This window comes from Eulemur rufifrons, chromosome 19 (genome assembly GCF_041146395.1).
Source record: "Eulemur rufifrons isolate Redbay chromosome 19, OSU_ERuf_1, whole genome shotgun sequence".
Lineage (NCBI taxonomy): Eukaryota > Metazoa > Chordata > Mammalia > Primates > Lemuridae > Eulemur > Eulemur rufifrons.
In genome coordinates this window covers 109866484-109891914 of record NC_091001.1, presented here as the reverse complement: position 1 = coordinate 109891914, position 25431 = coordinate 109866484, and the positions used below count along the sequence as shown (strand labels likewise).

Here is a 25431-nt window from a genome sequence, read left to right as displayed (position 1 = left end):
ACTATATATTGTAGTCATTTGAGACATACTTTATGAAAACCCTTCAAATACTGAGATGTTTATTGCATTTTTAAAGTATCCACATCCTTAACTATCCTGTTTCAAATTTTTCCTAAATTTCTTTACAGCACACAATATCAACTACTGCAATAGTGTTCGCACAATTTTACACTTGAAAATACCATTTAAGAACAATATTTTAGGAAATAGAGGGCTTAAGGCAAGACATTCATTTGGAAAAGTTAATTTCTTTCAATCATCCAGATTGACACGATTATTTTTCCACCTCTTCAGTGCCTTGGGATACGCAACGTACATTCAGCAACAGGGCACAAACGTGACCCTGTGGACATATGCTGAGGTTGTGAGTGCCCACTGAAATACGGAAATATTTTTATATAAGGCGTGGCCCACAGGAACGTATCATGGCAGGGGTTATTTCACTCCATATCCAGTCTGGTATACAGGAAATTCCCCACCTATAACCGTCCCATTTCCCCCCAGTTAAGCTCTTTTCAAACAAACACAAACCCCTTGAAAAGGTGCTAAGATTGGTTTCTGTTAATATACAAAAAATAGCCATCAGAGCCTTTCCCCATCACTGCTTTAGTGATGAATGTCTGGAGGCTACTTCTTGATTCTGATTGCAAACATTGTTTGTTGTGGAAAAATTGTTCTGTCCCAAAGAATTTTCTCTTCCATCAAACTTTTTGGATTGTGAGAGCTGAACATTTTCATGTGTATTCTTTCCTCTTTGAGTTTTTTTCACCGGCAAAAACAATAATACTAAGAGACCAACAATGTGCAGGCAGTAATACCAGGAGCTAAAAAAAGAATGAAAAAAGTTTATTTTATTACATTCTGATAATAATTCTTAATAACTGCACACTTGTCAAAATGTCACTCACCACCGCCCTCCCCCCCCTTTAGGATGTGTTTATTTACTGTGTTATTCTCTTATTTTGCCCCCTCAGGACAGGAAACTCTACAGCATAGGCCAGGGGGTATTTATAAAGGCTGGATGGGCACGATACTAGGTATCCTTATTACATTCCTTGCAGGGTACGTGAGGTCATGGCTAACCAGAACAAAAAGGTACTTATTAATAGCGACAGCAATCGGAAAATCTCTCCAATCCACACAGTCAAAAGATGAGTATACAAGAGTACTGGGATAGTAAAGACTTACTAGTCTGGCCTCCCCTGCTATTTACTGTCTCTAAGTTACAAATATTCTAACAAGGTGAGTAAGAAATAAGCAATATTGCTTCTTGATGGTTACTTTCACAAAATAAAGGTCAAACTATTAAAAACAATATTAGAAACATCATCCCCCAAATAAAATATATACCAAATGTAACCTAAATGCTTCTATAGCTGGAAATTCAAGTGATTCTAAACAAAGTACCTGGGAAAGAAAATCTAACCAACAGCTCAATCACATTTAAAAATATGTAATAATTCTGTTAAAATGGAACTTTTAGCAGGATTTAATGTTTTACTGTATGCTTATTGTCGTATCTGACTCAATAATTTATGCACCACAAACTCTGTGCTAAGTCATTCTAAATGTTAGAGTAATAAAGAATTTATGAAATAAGTTTTTGATCTCAAGAATATCACTATCTAATATGGGGGGTAGAATTTGGTGGGTCAGGGAGTAGAGATTAAGCAGATAAACAAAAAAGATGGAACGTAAGACAACAATTTCTATAATATAGAGATCACCATAGTACCAATAAACATAAAAAAGTAAAAAAGAAGCAAATAAATAAAATATAAGTAATTAACTTTCTTTTAATTAAAGAAATTAAGATTAGTAATTCTTTGTAAAGAACTGTCTTTTCCAAACAGGTTGAGGACAATTAAGCTATGAGGTTCTTCATTAAACCTTTATGAGAGATTTGAGACAGTGGTTATATAGCTGGCATTTCTGTCTAAAGCACATTCTCATCTGAGGATGGAGTGGCATGAGTTGTTCTACAAAGAACTTGAGACTGCTTGGTTTAGGATTAAAAAGTAACTGATAATGCATAGAGAGGCAGGAAATGAGGCTATGGTATTATTTTTCAGTTCTACCAAGCAAGAAACTTTGAAAAAAAAAAAAAAAAGTTATTCCCACTGAAAAATTTGTTAGAGCAATACTTACCTGTAAAACATGAAAGATGGTTTTACAGAAAGAAGTACAAATGGCACAACTGTGTAACTTATTGCTATTTGAGTTATTATCCATGTTCCAACATCATAAAATAATTTAAGTTGGGGAGGTTTGATGAAATAATGTCTAAAGTTATTTCTCATCTGAAATAAAACAAAAATATTTGCTGTATCTTTAAATTAACATTATTTATGAAATTACACTGGTGATATCAACTGTTTCAAAGATGTGGAATAACTGAAACTCTGCTTCATTGCTGGTGGGAGTCTAAAATGGCACCACCACTAAGGGAAAAGTGGGTTCCACAAAAACTAATAAACACATGAGAGAGAAAGAGAGAGAGAGAGAGAGGATGAGGAAGCACACACAGAAAATGAAAACAACTGGGTAAAGGGCATATAGGAGTTCTTTGCAACTTTTCTATAGATTTCATGTTGTGTTAAAATGTTTTCCCAAAAAAGTTAAAAGCAACCCTGCCTAGAGTTTCTTAAATCATATTTAGTAAATTACAGTACATAAATCAAGTTTAATCTACTTTCAAAGTTACTTCTTGTTTCACCTCTGCATTTGTGAAAGACAAACAGGTACTCTACACTATGCTTAGGCCAAACAGCACTTTCTTAAATAAATGGCAAACACACACATCATTCATTAACGGAAGCTAGCAAGAGCTTCTCAAAAAAGGTGTTTTCTAATATCCACTACTTCTTCGATGCCTTTTTTTTTTTTTTTAGCTTTCAAAACAATCAAAACATCTCAGTTTTGAAATGTGCAAACTTAGACAAACATGATTTTTTTCTATTGTATTCCTCACTCTTCTTGTCTCCTGCTCATAGGTGAAACATGCCCCGCTATGAAGATGCCACATGAATTGTTCAGAGGTGAGTTGGTAAGTGGTTACTTTTTTTTGTTTCTATTTACTTACCTACTTATTTATTTATATATTTATTTTAGAGATGGGTCTCACCGTCACCCAGGCTGGGTGCAGTGGCACAATCACAGCTTACTGCAGCCTTGAACTCCTGGGCTCAGGAGATCCTTCTGCCTCAGCCTCCAGGGACTAGAGGCACGCAAGACACACGGTTAATGGCTCTTCCATACAGAGACCACCATTGTCAGTGGCCAGAGCAAATCCTGACCCCTACCATCTCTTGCTTAGCTCACTGCCGCAACAGGCAGTCACTCTCGATCCCATTCTGTCCACCAATGACAAACCCATTTTCCTGAGGTATGGCTTTCAGCGTTCCGTTCCCATACTTAAAAACCTTGCCTGACTCTCTGATATCGCAGACAGAATAGGACTAGGCTGTTTCCCAGCTTGGTGTTTAAGTTCTTCTATTATTTCCCTCCTCCTTTCTCCCATTTGCCTCTCCAAAATTATTCACTATTTATGCATACATGAATTCTCTGCTTCAGTTAGATTTACTTGCCATTCCCCAAATAAACCATGTACTTTCAAACTTGGTTTGGCTAACATCCTTCCCATGCCTAGAATGTCATCTTCTCCCCCATTATACTTCACTCACTATCAAAGTAATTTTCATCTTTCAAAGCCCAGATCCAAACACTTTCCTAATGAGGCCATCCCTAGTCAACCCAACCAAGAGATTTCTTTCATCTCTGAACACCTATGGTACTTACTATCTATAATAACCATGGAATCTATCATATGTGCCTTGTGATGCATGAGCCTGCCCACACACACAGACACACGCAAGCCGTATGTACGTATATATACATACATACACCTCATGTTCTGAATTAGACTACAAACTACCAGAAGGTATAGCCCTAAGTTAATATTTCTTGAAGTTTCCCTCATACACCCTCAAGGTACCTTAAAATTGAAATAGCAAATATCTGCTAGTTTGTTAATAAAGCTCTCTTACCTATGAGTGCCACAATGAGCTTGTTCAAACACCTTTTTTATCATGTCGCTTTCCTCTAACTGGCTTTCAAGGACTTTTCCTTTCGTCTCCCATGTCACCAATCTAATCTCTCAATTGTTTCCCAGAGTAATATTCCAGGTTCTAACCAGGCAGACACTCTAAAGAACTGCGCCCCACTTCTAATGTGGTATCTACCAACGGGGACAGCTCATCTACTCATCTTGGCCTATCCATGGTCTTCTCTTCATCTAAAAGCCAACTCAGGGGTTACAGCTTTCCGGAAACACTTCTAAAATAAACCTACCCATTCTGATCATCTTTATTTAACTCAGTTTTTATCTCTCCTTCAGAAAACTCCGTAAGACAAAGTAACATTCTGTGAGTGCCCCCAAGTGTAAAAACATGTCTTCTCCTCACGTGAACTAAGCATGGCGCCTAGCACACGGCTGAGTGTTCAGTAAACATGCACACAGTTATACACCTCACACCTAGTGGAAAACACGATGCTGATCACAGTCAAAGATGTAAGGTCTACCTTGTAAAAGATATTTACTCAGCCTTCATAACAGTTCGAGTGGACCACTGAATTATAAAATAAAATTCTTGATACTTACAGCTCGTGCTGCTAATGTCATTAACACCCCTGTTAGAAACGTTAGATAATATCCTGGGTATACCCCATGCCAAATGGCAGAGAGAATGAACGTCTGGATGGTTGGACTGAAGGTGGCTCGCTGATAACACACCCTAGAAACCATGAAAAACACAGAGAGCCAAGAAGAGTGAGTGACCCGAGCTTACGAAGCCCACAGTGATCATTCTTTCATTACCTGACAGGATTTAGGGTAACCAGAAAAACAAATACAACTTATCTTGGACAATAACTTGATCTGTGATCTCAGGGAGGTTATATTAATAGCTATTAAGTGTCAAACTTAGGAAAATAAATTTAATTCTCATCTTCTTACTGGTATATGTAATAACAAATCATTTCTAGTGTTTGAGAATCTACATAATTTACAAAAAATAAATTTTTAATAATATTAAAGTTGTTTTCATTCTATATTATTTCATTACTTTCTTGAAAAACATCTGACCTAATTACACTATTCTTTCTGGCAAATAGGCTGTGCTTAGTCTAAAGTTTTCCTATAACAGGGTAGAGAACTCAGATGAAAATAAGCTTTTCTTAAGGTATCAAATTTTAAAAATAACAACAAAAAAGAACAAAACAGATTAGCTCAGAGATTCAGCAGCCAGCGGGGAGACTGCAAAGCACCGTGAAGTGATGGTAATATATGCTGGCTATCTCAAGGAACAAAAATATTCAACTTGTCATTTAAAAAAAGATGCTATAAAAGAAGGCTGCTCAGAGCCCTACCATTACAGGGTATTTTATGAAATAAATTCAAGATAGGACAATGTGCTTACAGGGACAATGAGAGCAACTCCCTGGGAGTTTCTGTGCAATCCCCAGCTCTGTATTTCACACCTGTCACTCCACCTGGGCTGCCTGTGCCTTGCTCTTGTCCACTGGACACACTCCTGACAAAAATCCCAGCGCAAACATCAACTACTTCTAGGAAGTTCTTCCTTTTTTTTTTTTTTTTTTTTTTGAGACAGAGTCTCATTCTGTTGCCCGGGCTAGAGTGAGTGCCGTGGCGTCAGCCTAGCTCACAGCAACCTCAAACTCCTGGGCTTAAGCGATCCTACTGCCTCAGCCTCCCGAGTAGCTGGGACTACAGGCATGCGCCACCATGCCCGGCTAATTTTTTGTATATATATATTTTAGTTGTCCATATAATTTCTTTCTATTTTTGTTTGTGCCCTCACTGTGCCTGCTCTCTCTCCTCCTAATCCTCACTACAGGAATAGTATTGTGTCTGATTACACAGCTGTGTCTTTAGCAAAATTGTGAACTCTTTCACTTTCAGGGGCTGGGTCTTTTTGTCCTAGTCATCTTTGTATCCTGTGCCTAACATATAAAGATCTGCTGAATTGACATTTAAAACAGGAACTGTTCCAGCAAACCTAGGGCATATATATAGTGGTTGTACAGGCCTTTTTGAGATAACCAGATCGATAATGTATGAGAGTAGGTGCTACAAGAGGAGGACACTGGTGATCAGACGTCGGCAGAGGCCCTCAAAGGCAGGCTGAGAGGGCAGGAACAGCTGCGTTTGTGACTCAAGCCAAAACAGTTCTGATTTGATGGTGCCTTGCTTAGGAGGATGCTAACAGTGTTTCCTGGGTAACACTGAGGGCACAGTGTCACTCAACACACTGTAAATTTAATTAGGGATCTGAACTCAGTGAAGCCCAACCCCAAGAACTAGATGCCCAAGCACATCTAAAGATTGTTCTTGAAGGAACATACCTTTTGAGCCAAAGAGCTGTCTGAATATTCCAATTATCAAGAAACATCTTAAAACTTGTTGACATCTGAAAAACAAAGGAACTTTTGTCTTTGGGCAACAAAATAATGAAGCTTTAAATATAAGTAATAATATATTATCATGCCAAAAAATAAAATTAAAAATGACTTAACCATGATGGTAGTGTACTGATTTCTCTTTCCTTAATACAGTTTTTCTAATATAGTAACATCATTCTACATAAAAGGAGTTTATTTATTGTTGGGAACATCTATGAGGTAAATGGGTTATCACCATTTTCTCCTACCTGTTAACACTTACAAGAGTTGTCATGGATTATTCTAAAGAAATTCCTGATTGAGTACACAAACGCCCTTTCAATGGTGTTCCCTCTTACACTGAAGATGGGAGCACTGCCTCATTATCTTCCTCTCCCCACCAGGCTTGGCCACCATTCTGAGTGAAGTGGACATCCACAGCAATGACCCACCCCACTGCCCTCTCTCAGTTTCCTAGCTACTCTGAATCCTGCTACTCCTGAGAGAGTAGATCTGCACACACATCTTCCAGACTGGGACTTCCCACCTTTCCGGCTTCCTCACTCAAGTTACTCCCACTAAAGCTATTCTTTGATCTTAGAGGAAACCAATCTTTGTTCTCTGGGCCCATCTACTTTTATCCTATGTCATTCTCTCCTCATCTGGTCTTTACTTCCTTCTGACCATTTTAGATTCTGTGGTCCATTATTTACTATGCTTATCAGAATCTTTGATGGTTTTGTTTCTTTTTTCCTTTCAACTCACCTACCTATCAAAATCCTAACTCCAAATCAGCCATATCGTCCACCTTCCCTACCAGTAACACCTGAGTGCAGAATATCTCATAACATTCTAGACCTTTGTCGTAAGTTCATGGTTCTCAATTTCAACCAGACCCTCAGCCTACCAAACAACCCTTGTTTTCCTAGACAGTTCATTCTCTTCTTGAAAACAGATACTGGATTGAATCATTTGAAATTAATCTTTTTTTTCTTTTGTAAGTCAAAAAGAATAATTATCAGCAATTTCATAGGGTTCAGCCTAATACTTTAAAAGTTCCCCATTTATGGCCCTGGTTCTATCACCTCCTCCCTCCCTCACAACAGGTAAATTGGCCACCAACTTTATGGAAATGACATAAATCATCAGACTCCAAAGTCTTACCACCAAAACCCCAAACTCAGCAGCATACACACAGACCCTGCCCTCCTTCCTGTCTCCTTCCTCGGGGTCAGTCTCTATACCTCCTTTCTACCTCATATTCCTCCCTGCTTTCCATCTTCTCAGGGACCTCATTTATCGGTAAGTCTCTCTGTCCTTCAACTGTATTTTCACATTCTTCCTCGTCAAATATTCTCCTAATCAGTAAATATGTTTCAATCTACTTTAAAACAAAATTAAAGAAAACAAAAGGCCCTCCTCAATCGCTGGTTCCCCTCAACTACTGCCCTATCTCCACCCTCCTTCCCTTCATGGGGAGTGAACTCCTAAGGCTGTATAATCAATGTAGCCTTTGTGCCTATGCCTCCCCTGAAATTTCTGTTTACAAAACCATAAATGATAAGGGCATTTACCAGTCTTTATCTTACTTGATATCTCAGAAGCATTTAGCACTGAAGACCATTTCCTCCTTCAGAAAAATTAACTCCTTTCTTTACTTGTTCTTATACCATGCATTCTCAACGGGGTGGTATCGCCCCCATGAGGATAAAAATTGGTTCTTAAGGTGCCAAAAAACTTACTTTTTATGTACAAAGCACATATACACATATGGTAAATCAACAGATACACAGCATATCTGTGGTATTAAAATTTCATGAAGGGGATGATGAGGTAAAAGTGTCTCAAAGTCTTCTTAAGGTGGTAATAATGAACAAAAGGTTAGAAATGCTGCCAACTATACATCACCCAACCTCAACAATTACCAATTTCCCCATCCCCTTCCCCATTTTTATTACTGACATTGTTGTTAAGAGTATTTCAAAGCCAATACCAGATATCTTATTTCACCTGCAAATAGTTCAGAATTTAAGTGCAATAAATAAGGGCTTATAAAAAACCTTAATCAGACCTAACAAAATTGATAATAATTCTTTAACATCATCTAATACCCACTTTGCATTTAATATTTAAATATTCCTGATTGTTTAAAAAATGTCTTTTTCCCGTTGGTTTGTTCGATCAGGATCCAAAAAAAGGTTCATACAGTGCATGTGGCCAAGTCTTTTTTAATCTGTAATAGCTTGGGGTCATATATGCCATAGAATTCCCCACTTCTGGTTTTCTATACTCCGTATCCCCTCTAACTTTAGAAGGATCTAGAGACCTGAGTCAGGTTTACTTACGTTGGCAGACTACTTCAGAGATGGCACTATATTGCCCCTGGCATCACATCCGCTCGACAGCCCACTTTTAGTAACGCTAAGGCTCATCAATGAGTCCAGCATGATCCATTCATTATAAAGTTCCCTGTCAACCTTTTACCTAAAGTTCTGGTAATTTCTCCTGTTTGGAATAATCCTTTTCACAGGCTAGGGAAACGGTTTTGCTCTGCTCTCTGGCTACTCCTCCTGAATCGCCTTCCCTTGCCCAGCCTCTAAGTATTGATGCTCCTTCAGGGACTCTCATCTCATCTCACCCTCTCTCCTAGGCTTGAACTGCTACATGCTGAAAGTTCCCACATTACCATTCCAGGTGTCCCTGAGGCTCTGATCATTCATGTGCCTGCTGGACAACTCAGCAAGTCTGAAATTTGAACACATTATCTTTCCTTTCAAACCCGTGCCTGTTCTTTGTTCCTTCTCTAAAGTGAAAGGTATCACCAATAATCTAGTTTTTTAAACCAGACATGTAGGCCTGATTCATAACTCATTCTTTCTTGCTGATTCCAATTTGTCACCAAGTTCTGCGGAGTCTCTTACACAGCTCTCCAATATGTTAACTCTTTCTAGCCCCACTGCCAGTATCCTAGTTTAGGCCACCAACATCTTGGATTAATACAACACCCTTCTAACGGATCTCTCTGCCTCTGGAGGGCAACATATTCACATTCTACATGCCAGATCCTTCTAAAACACCTATATGATCACCTTACCCATCCACAGTGCTCCACTACTCTTATAAGAAAGTTTAAAACTTTTTTTTTTTTTTTTGAAACAGGGTCTCACTCTGTTGTCCGGGCCACAGTGCAGTGGTGCGATCATAGCTCTCTGCAACCTCAAACTCCTGGGTTCAAGTGATCCTCCTGCCTCAGCCTCCCAAGTAGCTGAGACCACAGGTGCATGCCACCACATCCAGCTAAATTTTATTTTTTTGAAGAGACAAGGTCTTGCTATGTTGTTTAGGCTGGTCTCAAACTCCTGGCCTCAAGTGATTCTTCCACCTCAGCCTCCAAAGTGCTAGGATTACAGATGTGAGCCACTGTGCCTGGCCTCCAAACTCTTATTATGGCCCCTAAGAATGTGTGTGGCCTGGCCTCTACTTCTCTAGCCTCTTCTTTCACTACTCTCTATACCGTGAGCCAACACGAGCCACATACCCGTTCTCACCCCCTCAGGCTGCTCCCTCTACTTGGCGTTTCTGGCTATCTCCTACTTATCATTTGCGACTCAGCTTAAGACGTTATTTTCCGTGGGACCCTCTTCCCTGAGCCACCTAACCTAAGCTGGATTCCTATCTCAGAAACACACACATGGCCCTCTAATCATCACCTATTTTTCTGTACTCTGTAACCCTAACTAGACTAAAGCTCCTTGAGGGCTCACATTGTACCTATCTCATTCACTGGCTCCTCAGTAATTGGGGCACATGGTTGACGACCAATAAATACTGGCTGAAGAATGAGTATTATTATTAAACATCCTTCAATATCACTCTTAGGACATCACATCATAACCTATAAAAGTAAACTGTGGTACTTAAAGTATCATATGGTAACTATTAATAATTTCTTAATGATTTACTACTACTAACCTCTATTTGCTGAATTCTCAAATTGGAAATTAAGTCCCAACGAGCTGCTCCGTTTTTGTCATATCCTCTGAAACCAAAGCCCGCAGCATTATTAATAGCATCAGCTGTAGCAAACAAAGAAAAAAAATATTAAGAACCTCCAAAACAATCTACCATATTCTCCAAGAAGGTGTATGTTATTATATATTATGATCGTTTATTATTAAGTAGGAAAAGTAGGTTCATTCTAATTTTTAGGAGAGGTCAGAAACATTATCACATACGATGAAAATAACTACCTCATCCAAAACAATTTGGTTAGTGAACAAAACATCAGATATTAAGCCTAAGTTGAAGCAAGGTAGAGTTTAAAAACTGGGGAGAACCAATGGGCTAAAGGTGAAGATTCAATATAGGAAACACTTCCCAATCTAGAATGTTCCAGAGGAATACAGTGGAGCACACTCAGTCATCTGTCAAGAAACCACTAAGGGGATGTTTTGCCCTGAGATCACCATGTTCTTTTTAATCACATAATGGACCTTTACTATAGAAAAGAATATATAAACAAGGTATAATATTTTCACTCCATTTTTTTTCTTTACTGGTTCACCAGAACCCACTCTATGTATTAATATATGTCTCCAGAATTTGTTTTCTAATCCTTTTCACCACAATGCTCAATAAGTCAATTTTGCTCTATATACCTATTTGATTAAGCTGTAAGGAAAGTTTCTGCCTTAAATGAGTCCTTTTCCAATCAACTGAAAAAGTGTTTATGATTTATGCTATTGGTGTCATGACTAAAGAATAGACTAACTGAAATCCATCAAAACTGATGGATATAATATGCCTACATGGACTAGATCCTAAGTTGTTTCATGGCTTGTTAGTGCTTTTAGTACATCAAACAAGACTTTTAAAAGATTATACTTTGGGGAAAAAGGAATAAATAAGCACAATTCATCCCCTGCCAGGTTTAATGAGGTCAGCAGCCTTTAGTCAAATAAATATGAGCCTTTAAGGTAAGCTTATCAATATAGTAGCATTCACATTCAATAGGATTAAAAATAAAATCTTTATTAATAGTATGGGCTGCAAACCAGCCCAAATGGCTGCTGGAGAACTTCTTCCTCCCTCGTGGCTGCCACCACTTCTGATTTCCTCACTTATTCATTCTCTCCATCTTTTTTGCCTACTGTGAGCAGAAAGCAACTAAACTCCTAACCAACTTCTCATCTGACAGTAGGACTGATCCAGGGTGTGGTCAACAGCGACGCAGAGAGAACTGGGGAAATCAAACTGCAGGCATCAACCTTCCATGTACCTCTGTCCCCGCAACTCCTATCACAGCCCACTCTTTACCTCAGGTAACCTAACTCCTGAGAAAGCTTCCATGTTTTCATTAATATGAAGATGAACTTAGCAATCTGTGATTCCAAAGAACTGACTGTTAACTTCAATTTAAACCTTAACCTGTCCCTACATGGGCTAAGTCAATGTTTTCTAAACTTGAGTTAAAGGAGGAAAACTGCTGAGATCCCAATAAATCATTTTTTGAAGTGGTAAAGAGGACACCACCACAGGGATGAGACTAGAGGCCTGATTCCTGGTCTTTTTTTTTTTTTTTCCTGAGACAGAGTCTCACTCTGTTGCCCGGGCTAGAGTGCCGTGGCATCAGCCTCACTCACAGCAACCTCCAACTCCTGGGCTCAATCGATCCTCCTGCCTCAGCCTCCCGAGTAGCTGGGACTACAGGCATGCACCTCCATGCCCGGCTAATTTTTTTTTTATGTATATATATTTTAGTTGTCCATATAATTAATTTCTATTTTTAGTAGAGACGGGGTCTCGCTCTTGCTCAGGCTGGTCTCGAACTCCTGAGCTCAAACGATCCACCCGCCTTGGCCTCACAGAGTGCTAGGATTACAGGCGTGAGACACCACACCTGGCCTCTGATTCCTGTTTTGAGAAACCCTGAATTAAGAAATTAAACAGTCTAGGTAGCCACTTAGTATCAACAAAACTGCAACCTAAAACATGCATATGTGGACACTAACATCAACAAGGTAATTATCCACATGATCCAGAATATACTTACATTGTTCTTTAAAAAATTATCATCAAAACGCATAAACCAAATTAAAGAATTTTGGAACTCTCAGATTCCCAAAAACACATTTTTGGACTTTCAGGAGTCATTAGATTTCAATTTGAGAACCAAAAAGTCAGTGGAACCAATTCGACTAAGTGAAGTATCCCAAGAATGGAAAAATAAGCACCACGTGTACTCACCAGCAAATTGGTTTCCCTGATCATCATCTAAGTGCACATTTGGGAATAACACCAATTGGGGGTCAGACAGATGTGGGGGAAGGGGATGGGTGTATACCTACATAATGAGTGCGATGCGCACTGTCTGGGGAATGGGCATGCTTGAAGCTCTGACTCGGGGGGATGGGGGGGCATGGGCAATATACATAACCTAAACTTTTGTACCCCCATAATAAGCTGAAAAAAAAAAAAAGTCAGTGGGGCTGGGCACAGTGGTTCACATCTATAATCCCAGCAGTCTGAGAAGCTAAGACAGGAGGATCACTTGAGCCCACGAGTTTGAGAGCAGCCTGGGCAACATAGCTCATCTCTACAAAAAATAGAAAAAATCAGCCAGGCGTGGTGGCACATGCCTGTAGTCCCAGCTACTTGGGAGGCTAGGGCAGGAGGATAGCTTGAGCCCAGAAGTTTGAGGCTGCAGTGAACTGTGATGATGCCACTGCACTCTAGCCCAAGCGATACAGTGAGACCCTGTCTCAAAAACAAACAAACAAAAAAAAAAAAGGGCAGTGGAGAGCAGAGATGGATGTGTGCACACAGGTGCCAAGCCTTTCAATCAGCTTCTCCACTGACGCAACATCAAAACGTAGACTTCAGGGTTTAACCATTACTAGGACCTAAACCATTACTTACATTGATTAAGACAGTACAGACACAGTATGAGTATTTATTGAACTGAATATCCTTATAGCCTTATGGCTAAGAATTACTTAAATTCTTTAAATGTAGTTCAAATTGTTACTCATATATTATATATTCTAATATATTTCCTTAAGGAGGAATCAGGGAAAAGGAATCAACTCTCATTTTCTTGGTTTTTCAAACCAAATATTGGGGCTACAGGATCAGAAGTCCCCTAAGAATCATTTTAATTATCATAACTAAAAGAAATAATTAATGATAACTCATGCATTTTTCCTATTTACAAAGATCTTATGTTTTCCTCAAAAGTCTTATGAATTCAATGACCTTATTCTACTAACAGTAGATTTTCAACAATTAGAGGTCCAATCAAACTGAAGAACATGCAGAATTCTTCTATAACTATAGTGGTTCAACAAACAGGTCACATTTCTTATAAAACCCTAAAAAGTCTAGGTTGGTGTGGAAAAATGTCTAGTTTCAATTGAAAGTCAGAATTTAAGTACTATAGAAATCTTATTTGGCATTACTGATGTTCATATTTGGCTAGAATAGAAACTTTCAATCTTTAAAAGAAGTATTAGTTTAAAATCTACACACAGTAACATTATATATTTTAATTGACTGAGAAAATGCCAGGTCAAATTAACTTTTAATGATGCTGTGTGCAGTTGTATGACAAAAGACTAAAAACACTGATTCCAGTCCCAAACTACGGTTCATGCAATCAAAATAAAACCAACAGTAAAATGCCAGTCCCGAGGCCTTTTTCTTGGCCTTGTCTGGCTGATGTGCTTCTTCATACAGTCATTCAAATATTCATCGAGTACCAAATATAAACAAGTCAAGCAGGACACAAGAATAAAGGGGGGCTGGGCGCGGTGGCTCACGCCTGTAATCCTAGCACTCTGGGAAGCCGAGGTGGGCGATCATTTGAGCTCAGGAGTTCGAGACCAGCCTGAGCAAGAGCGAGACCCCATCTCTACTAAAAATAGAAAGAAATTATATGGACAGCTAAAAATATATATAGAAAAAATTAGCCGGGCATGGTGGCGCATGCCTGTAGTCCCAGCTACTCGGGAGGCTGAGACAGGAGGATCGCTTGAGCTCAGGAGTTTGAGGTTGCTGTGAGCTAGGCTGACGCCACGGCACTCACTCTAGCCTGGGCAACAGAGTGAGACTCTGTCTCAAAAAAAAAAAAGAAAAGAATAAAGGGGTTTATAATCTTGTGGGTGAGATAAAAGACAACACATTTGAAGAGATTTCAATTTATCCAGTGAAGTGACTCTCCACTTCAGTCCAAATATGGCCAGAATTATCTTCTTTTGACATAGGATCAGGCCACCAACCTGCCTGAAGGCTCTTATGGCTTGTTCAGTAGAGCAGGCAAAGTCTTGTGAAAGCCCTGTTTCTCCTTCCCAGTTCCTCTCCTTCCCAGTTCCTGCATGGCCCCTGCTACACCTGTCACAGAAAGCAAGGCACTCCATGCCTCTTTGTTCATGAGTGCAGAACTAGCCACTTTTCACTTGCTGAAATCAAGTCAATCTTAAAGGCACAACTGAATGCTCTTTTCTCTAATACTTTACCCGCCAAGCATAACTGACTACCCCCATTCAGTGCACCAATATCATTTTATTGCTCATAAAGTACAAAGTATATTATACTATGGTTAATAGTCTAACATATATCATAATGAAAGGTTTAATAGCATATTATATTTTAAGTATCTTGAGGGTAGAGACTATGTCTTATACATATTAGTATCTATTCTGGCCAGCACAGAATCTAGCATACAACAGGCACACAGTAAGTATCTGTTATCTTTTCATTGATCCATTGACTTATTTTAACACACAAACAGAAAAGTCTGTTCACATGTTACTCACCTAATGTCCATGCAAAATAGTATTTGGGTCTGGCAGCCAATAGAGAGACATACAGATAGGTCACCTTTGTTGGCCATGAAGCTGTAGCTTGAAAATGCTCATCAATGTTGTACTCCACAGGCAATGTGTTAGAGATGGTCAAGTGAAACAATAAGGAAAGTCCACAGACTAAGAGCTTCTGAATAACTGCAATCTGAAAAGTGTAAGACGAGATTTCAGAAACTTCACCCATACTCCTTTTAATTCATTTTACATACTATCAACAGATTAGTCTTCTGAATATAGCATCAACCTGTAACTGTCCTGGTCAAAAATCAAAAGCTACACTGCATTTAGTATTTAAAGACCTCCAAGGTCTCACTGTATGAACATTTCCAACCTTATCTATAAGTACTACCTAAGAATCATGGCTCAACTCATATTAAAACCTCAATTTGAGTTTTTACAACTTTCAGGAAATAAAAAATCTAAAAACAAGTATAAGTGTATAGGTGTGAATGGAAATGGATACCAAAAAATTCATATTAATTAATTTTGGTAATAAATTTTATATGAAAAATGACATTTTTTCCCCATTGTGCTTTTTCTACATCTTCCAAATTCTAGGTATTTCACAGACATTAGTTTTACAATAAACAATCTATATATCTCTTTAAATCTGAAAGTTAACATAACTTTGTTCAAGAATGATAAAATCAGAAGAGCTACACATGAGAACACTAAAGATTTATATCAAAGACCCCGTTGAAAAGAAGAGGCCATTCTTTGCAATATTATGGTAAGGTTAAATTACCAGCTCGTGGTATTTTGTATTTTTAGAAGGCCAGAACATTTCAACCTCATTTAGTATAAAAGAGATCATACAGACCGTGAAGGGAAAGAAACAAGTAGAAAAAAGAAAAGGCTAGATTCAGATGAAGGTATGTAACAAAATACCTGGGTTTAGAGTGCCTGATATAATAACCAAATAATATTCAAATTAACTGAAGTAATTAATAAATGAAGATCCACATTTTAACATACTATGTAACAGTGCCAAAAGAATGGCTCAAAGCATATGCTATTTTCATTGCACTTCTAAAAAAACTGTTTTACTTGTAGGTTGCTCCCGCTAGGTGGTACTGACTGTCCAAGGACTCCTTGCTGCAGTTATCATTATGCTCATTTTCCTGGCTATCTTTTAAACCTTTCTCCAATAAAATAAGTCTACCTTTCTTCAAGCCTCCCCCAAATATCTATACATTTGAATAAAAAAGAGATTTTAAAAAGGTAATTAGAGAAAATTTGTAATTATAAATGAAGGGAGATAAGAAGAACAACCCCATACATTAACCTAACAATGAGGTATATCATTTGAGTAATGTAATAAGAAATATTGTAGGCTGGGCGCAGTGGCTCACGCCTGTAATCCTAGCACTCTGGGAGGCCGAGGCGGGTGGATCACTTGAGGTCAGGAGTTCGAGACCAGGCTGAACAAGAGTGAGACCCCGTCTCTACTAAAAATAGAAAGAAATTATCTGGACAACTAAAAATATATATATAGAAAAAATTAGCTGGGCATGGTGGCGCATGCCTGTAGTCCCAGCTACTCGGGAGCCTGAGGCAATAGGATTGCTTAAGCCCACGAGTTTGAGGTTGCTGTGAGCTAGGCTGACATCAAGGCACTCACTCTAGCCTGGGTAACAGAGCGAGACTCTGTATCAAAAAAAAAAAAAAAAAAAATTGTGGCCATTAGACTACATGCAAAGTTTCTAGGTCTAGGTTTAAAAAGAAAACTAAGGTAACATAAACCTTATCTCAGCTATGGGGGTGGGGCATGAGTACCAATGAGAATCCCAAAATAGGATCAGCCAATGTAGGCAGGGTGGATGGGGAGAACTAAATCTGGGAGGAGGGCTAGCAGAAAACCAGGTATAAACAAGTTTCTATAGCCTCTCTGCTTAGTGGGGTGGATGATGTGTGTTTGTATAAAGCCACCTTTCTCTCTCTATATATATGCCTTATATATATATAAAAGATATATTACAGATATAATTATATATAAAATAAATATATCTTATATATATATAAGATATATTATAAACATAAAATCACCTCACTTTATATATATAAGATATACCGGTATATATCTCTTAGTAAGGTGGATACCCCCACCATCTCTGGCAGGAAGCCAGAGAATATATGTAACCACAGAAGATACAGGTTAAGGAACATGGGTCTGGAGCAGGGCTGGGGTAGGTGCTGGAATGAAAATGTGGAGAACACAGAGACAGCTGTATCCTGAGAGGTGATATGACCAACCCCCTTCTCCTGCCCAGCTCCAGAGTACAGCCGTCAAGTTTGTGTGCCCCAGGAAGACCAGAGGATCTTTTACTCAAAAACCAAAATAGCCCCAGAGAAAAGACTCATAGACATCATGGCAGAGACTGGTAGGTGCTGCCCAGGAGCCATCCTCCCCTTCCTGCATAGCAAAGGAATTTTTACTTGTGCCCTTGGAAGTCTAGCTGAAGACGACATGTCAGCAGCCTCTTGTGTAGCTGGAATGTGGCTGTGTGATTATGTTCTGGTCAATGGGATGTGAGCGAAAGTAATGTGTACAGGGAAAACAGAGCTTGGCTCTCCAATGCCACGGGGCTGCCCTATTATCCATGCACAGCTTACATCTGAGCTGTCATGTGACAGAAAAATAAACTCACACTTTGTGAAAGCCCATTATTTTGGTTCTTGTTTCAGCAGTCAAACCTCTGTCTTAACTGATACAGATAAAGACAACTGGGAGGTCCCCAACAAAAGAGCCAGCTTGCTATGTGACTATCCTACTTCAGATCCTAAGAGTCTACAAACCACACTGGTACATAGAGCGCTTACAAATGCCATTAGAGGGATTTATGAATAACTACTACTATTTGACTTTGTCAACTATATGCATATGGAATTTAAATAAAAATATATTAGAACAATGAGATAATACATTAAGACTATCTGCCATTAGCAACAACTTCTGATTTATGATGTCTATAACCCAAAGGAGGAAGAAAATGACATTTTATAAGAGTGAATCTCATAAAAACTTAGAGTAAGGTGATAGAAGCAAAATATAAATTTGTATTATTCTTTGTTGAGTTTGATTTACTACTACTCATGTGTTTATATAGCACTTGATATTTTTCAAATATTTTGCAAAACTATTTGATCTTTATATCCTCTCTAAAATGGGGAAGACATTAAGATTCTCCTTTTGCAGAGAGGGCCCACACACATTAAGTGCTGTGCTGTTAATACAATGATAGCATCACTACTAGGTAGAGTGTTAAGAGTCATTTATCTTGAAAAATGTTTTTAAAGATATAGGTAAATTCAAAATATGGAAATATTAGTATCTTTAAATAAATAAGACTAACCAATACATGCTCTAAAGGCTCCAGATAAATCTCATGACCTTACATTTGGAGATGGCTCTGTTCTTTCACACTGTATTTCTTCCTTTCCATTTTCACTTGATTGTATCATATGGTGTGATCTGCCTTCAATGAAAGTAATGTAGTCTTTGTAAGAGCAGAGTGGGCCTGCCAGGATACCCATGAAGTTACAGTTGTAACTTAAATACTCCAGTAGGCTTGGCATGCGCCTGCAACAAAAAGACATGCAGCTTGTGAGAGATAAGTTTTCTGTAAATCTGACAGAAATAATAATCATCTACACTCACTACTCTTACCATTTCCAAAATAAGACAATCTTTAATTGTCATTTGCATCCAGACAGTAAGAATTTAAAAGATCTGGATGTAGTAACGCTCAACAGTAGTTTTGAATAAGAGAGTTTCTACACAGATCTTTATGAACAAATATGAAGGGTTTCTACTTAGATTTCTCACAATAAAACAAATCTAAGACAGATGTGCTAGCACAGAAAGTATCATCTCTTACTAGTCAATCATTTGCTCACTTAACAAATGTATGCTGTGCACTGTGCCCAGCGTGTTCCAGGGTCTGGAGATACAGCATTAAACAAAACGGAGGAAAATTCTGTATTCATAGCGCTTACATACCAGTTGCAGAAAATAGATAATAAAAAAATATATAAAATATTTTCAGAGATGCTAAGTGCTACAAAGAGAAGGTATTTTATTACATTAAGAAGTCGGAGAAGGCCCCTTTGGTAAGGCGACATTTGAGCAGAGACAAGGAGGAAGTGAGAGGAGTCGTGTGGATGTCTGTGACAAGGATTCCAGGCAGAAGGGATGATGAGTGGGAGATCCCTGAGCTGGGCACAGCCAGCAGTAAGGAGGCGGTGAGGCTGAGGTAGACTGAACCCAGGGAAAGGATGGGAGGAGAGGTGGAGAGCTGAGGTGACATCACATGGGGCCTGCCTTTGAAGCCGTGGTAGGAACGTCAGGTTTTATTCTGCATGAGTTGAAAAACCATAGTGGGGTTTTAAAAGACCTATGTTTCCAAGCATTATTCTGGCCCCTGTGTGTGGACCCATCAGGAATGGGGCAGCCACCGGGCAGGTGACAATGTCTGGAGAAGTGGGGCAGCACACTCTGCACATACCCTGGCAGCGGAGCTGGGGTCTGCTGACGGCTGGGATGTAGGGTGTGAGAGAGACGGGAGTCAAGGATGTCTCACAGTATTTTTAATTCAATTGCTTTGAAGTCTGTCCAAATGGCACATGGGATCTACTAATAACAGGGTAAAATGGTTAGTTAACACAGGAGACTATTTAGGCTTTCTGTGTTATATAAATGAATAAGAAGTGTATATTTTTATAGCTCTATTAATCAAGTCTACGGTCCACTGTCAATTATAAACTATCACGAATAAAAGACCTATACCTGGAGACAATAAGCAGGATTCTCAAACTTGTTACAATCCCTTTTTCCTCTCTAAAAATGATGCATATTATATATAAAAATAATCTCTCAACTCTTGTTCACAAAGAAGTTTATGTTTTTAAAGGAGACAGATTTAACTTATTTTTTAAAGAGACGGGGTCTCGCTACATTGCCCAGGCTGGACTCAATCTCCTGGGCTCAAGGGATCCTTCTGCCTCAGCCTCCAGAGTAGCTAGGACTGCAGACATGCACCACCATGCCCGGCTTAGTACATATTGCTTTTATTTAAAAAAAAAAAAAAAAAAAATCAATAGAACAACATAGTGCTTCCTGCACATCTGATAATATCTAGGTTACCCCTCAACCAAAACTCCTTTTCTAATTTTGAAGAATTTTTTCCCCATATTTTAAAATGTTGTATCTTAAGTATTTTTAGGGCTCAAAACTGATGACCGAAAATATTTCTGGTAGATTTTCTCTTTCAGTTCTTTCTATTTAATGCTGAAACACAGCAAGCACCAGAGTAAGTACCTGGAATCAGAGTTACAAAGTACTCCTTGTACTCCAGCAGCAGAGCTCCATTCTCAAGACCAATCATTTTAAGACCAAGTCAAACTATGTAACACACTTTTCAAGGACAGGAGATAATTCATAACCACAAAATTGGCTGAAGTAATTTTTGGCTCAACTGTTATATCACAAACAACAAGTTATTTTATGAACTAAAGTAATGACCTATAATATTTGCTATTAAAATGAGAACTTAGGTCTAATTGTAATATTTCATTTATAATATTAAACAAAAGATTCACTCATTCATTTATTCTATCAACATTTGTTTGACATCAACTATGTGTTATCTCAAGTGAGGGCTTCTCAACGACACAATTATTGACATTTTGGGCCAATGATTCTTTGTTGTAGGGGACTTCCCTGTGCACTGCAGATGTTTAGCAGCATCCGTAGCCTCTACCCACTAGATGTCAGTAGCATCACCCCTCCTAGTTGTGACAACCAAAAAATGTCTCCAGACATTGTCAAATGTCTCCTGCAGGCAAAATCACTCCCAGTGGGAATCACGATTTAGGTGATGGGAACATTTGCAGGGGTAGGGAAAGGGACAATTAAGTAAATATATTATGTAACATCAGACAGCAATACGTATTATGAAGAAAGACAAAGCGGGACAAAGGGATAGACAGCGATGTCAGGGAAGGGAGGGCATTTCTGACAGGTGGCCTGTGCAGTTAGAAGTGGACTGAGAGAAGGAGGAAGACTGGGGGAGCACTGGGCCTGTGGGGCCATATTTGCTGCAGTCAAAAGTGTGTCCTTCTATTCTAAATTACAGGGGAAGCCACTGGAGAATTTTCATCAAGGGAGGGGAATAATATAATCCAACACACATTAAAAAGATCTCTGGCTGCAAGGTGAAAAGTAAGCTGCGGAAGGCATGAGAGAAAACAGGGAGATCAGTTAGGGAAGCTATTCCAGTAGCCCAAGTAGAAAGTGAGGGTTTAGACTGGGACCAAACGAAAGGGAATGGTGAGAATCGGTCAGATTAGAGATTACAAAGGGCTACCTTGACTTGCTGGTGAAGTGGATTTGCAGTGAGAAAATGAGTGTCTGCCTAAATTTTCCCAAGCCACTAGTGATAAATGGTATTGCTATTAAGTAAGTGGGCGACAATGGTGGAGGAACAGATCGGGGGACAGTGAGGGAAGAGGCAGACAGAAATCAGAAGTTCTGTTTTGAATATGCTTTATTTGAGATGGCTCTCACTATCCATGGAAAGATGTTGAAAGGGCAGTTGGATACGAGAGGCTGGTGCTCAGGAAAGAGGGTTGGGGTGCGAATACAAATTTAGGGGACTCCAAACATGTAGATGGTCTTTAAAGCCAATGGACTGTCTGTGATCAACTGGAAAAAATTGAGAAGTCCAGGGCTGAGCTCTGGAGCACATCAAGTTAGTGGTGAGGCAGAGGCTTCTGCAAAGGAGCAAGTTAAGGGTGGAGGAAAATCAAAACAACGTGTCCTGGAAGGCACGTGAAGGAGGTATTTCAGGATGAAGCGGTCAGGTTGGCCAACGCTGCCAAAAGGCTGAGCCTCAGGCAAACTGAAGCCAATAGTAAAATGTGCCAAGACTGAGGCAACTCTGAAAGAGTGATTTCAGACCAAGTGTGGGAACAAAAACCTGACTGCAGGGCACTGACGAGAGAACGGGAGGTGGTGAGGAAGTAGAGAGTGTAGACAAGCTCTCAAGGAGTGTTATTCTAAAGGAGTGTGGAGTAATTGAGTGGCAGCTAGAAGGGAGTTTGGGATAAATCAAGCTTTTTTTCTAAATTGGTGGGAATGATCCAGCAGAGAGCGGGCAATTGATTGATGATGCAAGAGACAGAGATTAACTGAAGCAGCAAGATCCCTGAGGAGGTAGATTCAGAGTAGAAGTGAAAAATTGGCCTAGCTTAGATACCAGGAAAGAAAGTAGAGTGTTTTGTTACAGATTCAGGCAGTCTGGTAGATTTCATGGTTGCAGAATGAAGTAGGTAGGGTTGCTTTTATTTTTTCCAAAAAATAAAATTTTGCTACCATCCTGAGTACGGGGGAGGGAGTGTTAGAAGTCTGGGGAAAAAGGAGAATAAATCATCTTACAAGAGAGTGGGAAAGTGAGTAGGCTAAGGAAATGTAGCAGAATTGCTGGCAATACTAAGGATTGTAATTTTAAATTTGAGGTAACAAATTCAAAATAAGTCCAGTCAGCAAGACTGAATGTATTTCCACTCAGCTTCCTTCGACTGTTCAGGCAGGTGTAGAGCTGGATTTAACTGGCTTTGGGATTTGCTAGGTGGCCATGTGAGAAGAAGGGGAAAGAGGAGCTGAAAGGCTGTTGTGAGCAGTTACTGGGATGGCCCAAGGGCTCCTAGAGATCGCAGAACCCAGATCAAATTGGCCTCTCATCAGTTAAGTATACTCAAGTATATATTTACTAACCTATAAAGACTATAGAGAATATCAAAATAGAATTTTTTTTTTAAGAGACAGTGTCTTGCTATGTTGCCCAGGCTGGAGTGCAGTGGCCAGTTCATACCTCACTGCGGCCTCAAACTCCTGGGCTCAAGCAATCCTCCTGCCAAGTAACTAAGACTACAGCGGTGTACCACCAGGCTCAGCTCACAACAGAATATTTTTACAGATGAGGAAAATATAAGAAGATCCCCAAGACATGCTACCTGAATCGAAGATGAACACTTAGTGTAGGTCTATCTACTATCACAAACTTAATCTCATTATTCTATCAGCTACGCATGTATTAGTTCTAGATTTCGAAACAAGGTACTCCATAGGAAATTTTTCTTTAAGTAAAATGAGTATTTGAGCTCTAATTATATTAGATTGAGATAAATTCTGCCAAGAAATTAAGCCATTCTTTGCATTAGTCATCAGAGTACCTATAATAAATGAAGTAGAAACTTATCCCAGAATGCGTTTCTCAATAATGAGAAATATCTGACCCGTTCTTCATTTTGTCAAATGTGGCATCTACATGCTCTATTAATGTATTATATGTTAGGCCACTATCTGCCATCAAGTTACTGGTCTATAAATGGTAGCTGCTATAATTACTAGTAACTACGACATGGCAGTCATGAAGGCTATACTATGTTCCTGTTTTTAAGGAACTCAGAGTCTCACAGAGACAAAAAATTTAGCAGATAGCCTTGTGGTCCACAGGAGGTACACACTGTACAGTGACACAGGCAAGGTGCTATAGGAGCCTCAGGAAGGATGCCTAGGCCAGCCGAGGGAGGTGTGCAGAGGTAGCAAGGTTTGGTTTTCAGAAGTTAGTACTTAGCCACATAACCAATGTGCATTCTAGGCAGAGACAGGCTAAACCCTAGCAGGACACGATGCAAGGCACATACCTTACAGCCAAACCCCTCTGTGATGGAGTCAGATCTTCATCCTTTCGAAACATGCCTGAGAAACAAAAATAGGTACTTTGATCAATTATGATTTCTCTCAAGAATGGCATTTTTTCCCATTCATACTTTCACTGCTTTCCTCATTTGAAATTCATGCTCTATTCCCAATTTTGACATAATGATTGTTCCTTTCTTTCCCATGGCAACACAGACACAATCATGTGAAAGATAAATAGTATATGGTCAGGGAACAAAAGTCACTAAAATCTAATTCCTTTCTAAAGGAAATTATTAATAAATTAAAAAATTCAAATTTATTATCCTTAGTACTAAATGCTATGACTTTTCAAAAAGGGGCACTAAAATTTTTCTATTGTTGGATGAATTAAATGATTTGAGATTTATAACAAGGATCATCACAGCCTTATATATAATAGAAAAAAAAAGTAACAACCTAGATATACAACAATTAGGGAATGAGAAAACAAATAATTGTACATCTACTTCTGACAATTGTATAGAAAAGAAAACTATGCCTTACAGAAGATAAAAGAAATGAATCAAATATTAATAAAAAAGAAGGTTGGCTTGGCACTGTGGCTCACACCTATATCCCAGCACTCTCACTTGAGGCCAGGAGTTCAAGACCAGCTGAGGCAACATAGTGAGATCCCCATCTCTTAAAAAAAAAAAAAAAAAAAAAAAATTAGCTGGGCATGGTGGCATGTGTCTGTAGTCCCACCTATGATTGTGCCACTGTACTTCAGCCTGAGCAACAGAGCAAGACCCTTTCTCTCTTTAAAAAAAAAAAAAAAAAAGTCTGGCTCTGAGGAGTTTTCGGGGAGGGACATGGACAATCCTTTATTTTTTCTTCATGCTTACATGTATTTTTAAAATTTTCTTCAATGAGCATATACCTACTTTTTGTAATCAGAAGGAGAAAAAAAAACCACTTAAGATGATTGACGATGAGGAAAAAGTAAAACATCATTAGGAGGTAAGCCCAAGAAGATAATTGCTACTTCTGACAATTCTACTTTCTGTCCCTGTATCAGATACTCACATTGTTGTCTACCCTTTCCTAAAAAAACAAGAGCTATCTTTAGAAATGAGGATCAGTATTCTTTTTCTAAAAATCTCTTTATCCTTTCACCAGGCAAGTAGCATGTTAACAGCTTCATTTGTGATTTCAAGCTTTGCTATATACGAAATATTTTATTATGTTTAATTTAGCATTTCTAAGTGATTGGTACCACGTGGGGCTTTTAGTTTAATCTGCCATCTTGACCAGAAAGGCCATTATCATTTTAGAATTCTAAACTAACCAAGGAAAGTACATATACAGCTTAAAGGATAGATTTTCACAGAACAAATCTATGTTAAAAGTCTACATGCACAAGTCCAG

At 38.9% G+C, this 25431-nt stretch overlaps 1 protein-coding gene across 1 annotated transcript in view; it reads right to left on the bottom strand.

The window, feature by feature from the left end:
* Window positions 1–598: 598 nt before the first annotated feature.
* Window positions 599–25431, bottom strand: part of MBOAT2 (membrane bound O-acyltransferase domain containing 2) — a 125642-nt gene continuing 100809 nt past the window's right edge. Inside the window, exons 6-13 of the mRNA XM_069494795.1 lie at window positions 24027–24081; window positions 18717–18900; window positions 15273–15465; window positions 10432–10535; window positions 6424–6488; window positions 4661–4793; window positions 2149–2300; window positions 599–824 (exon numbers count right to left, since the gene is read on the bottom strand). Of these exons, the coding sequence (XP_069350896.1) occupies window positions 599–824; window positions 2149–2300; window positions 4661–4793; window positions 6424–6488; window positions 10432–10535; window positions 15273–15465; window positions 18717–18900; window positions 24027–24081 (1112 nt within the window). The remainder of the gene's footprint in view (window positions 825–2148; window positions 2301–4660; window positions 4794–6423; window positions 6489–10431; window positions 10536–15272; window positions 15466–18716; window positions 18901–24026; window positions 24082–25431) is intronic.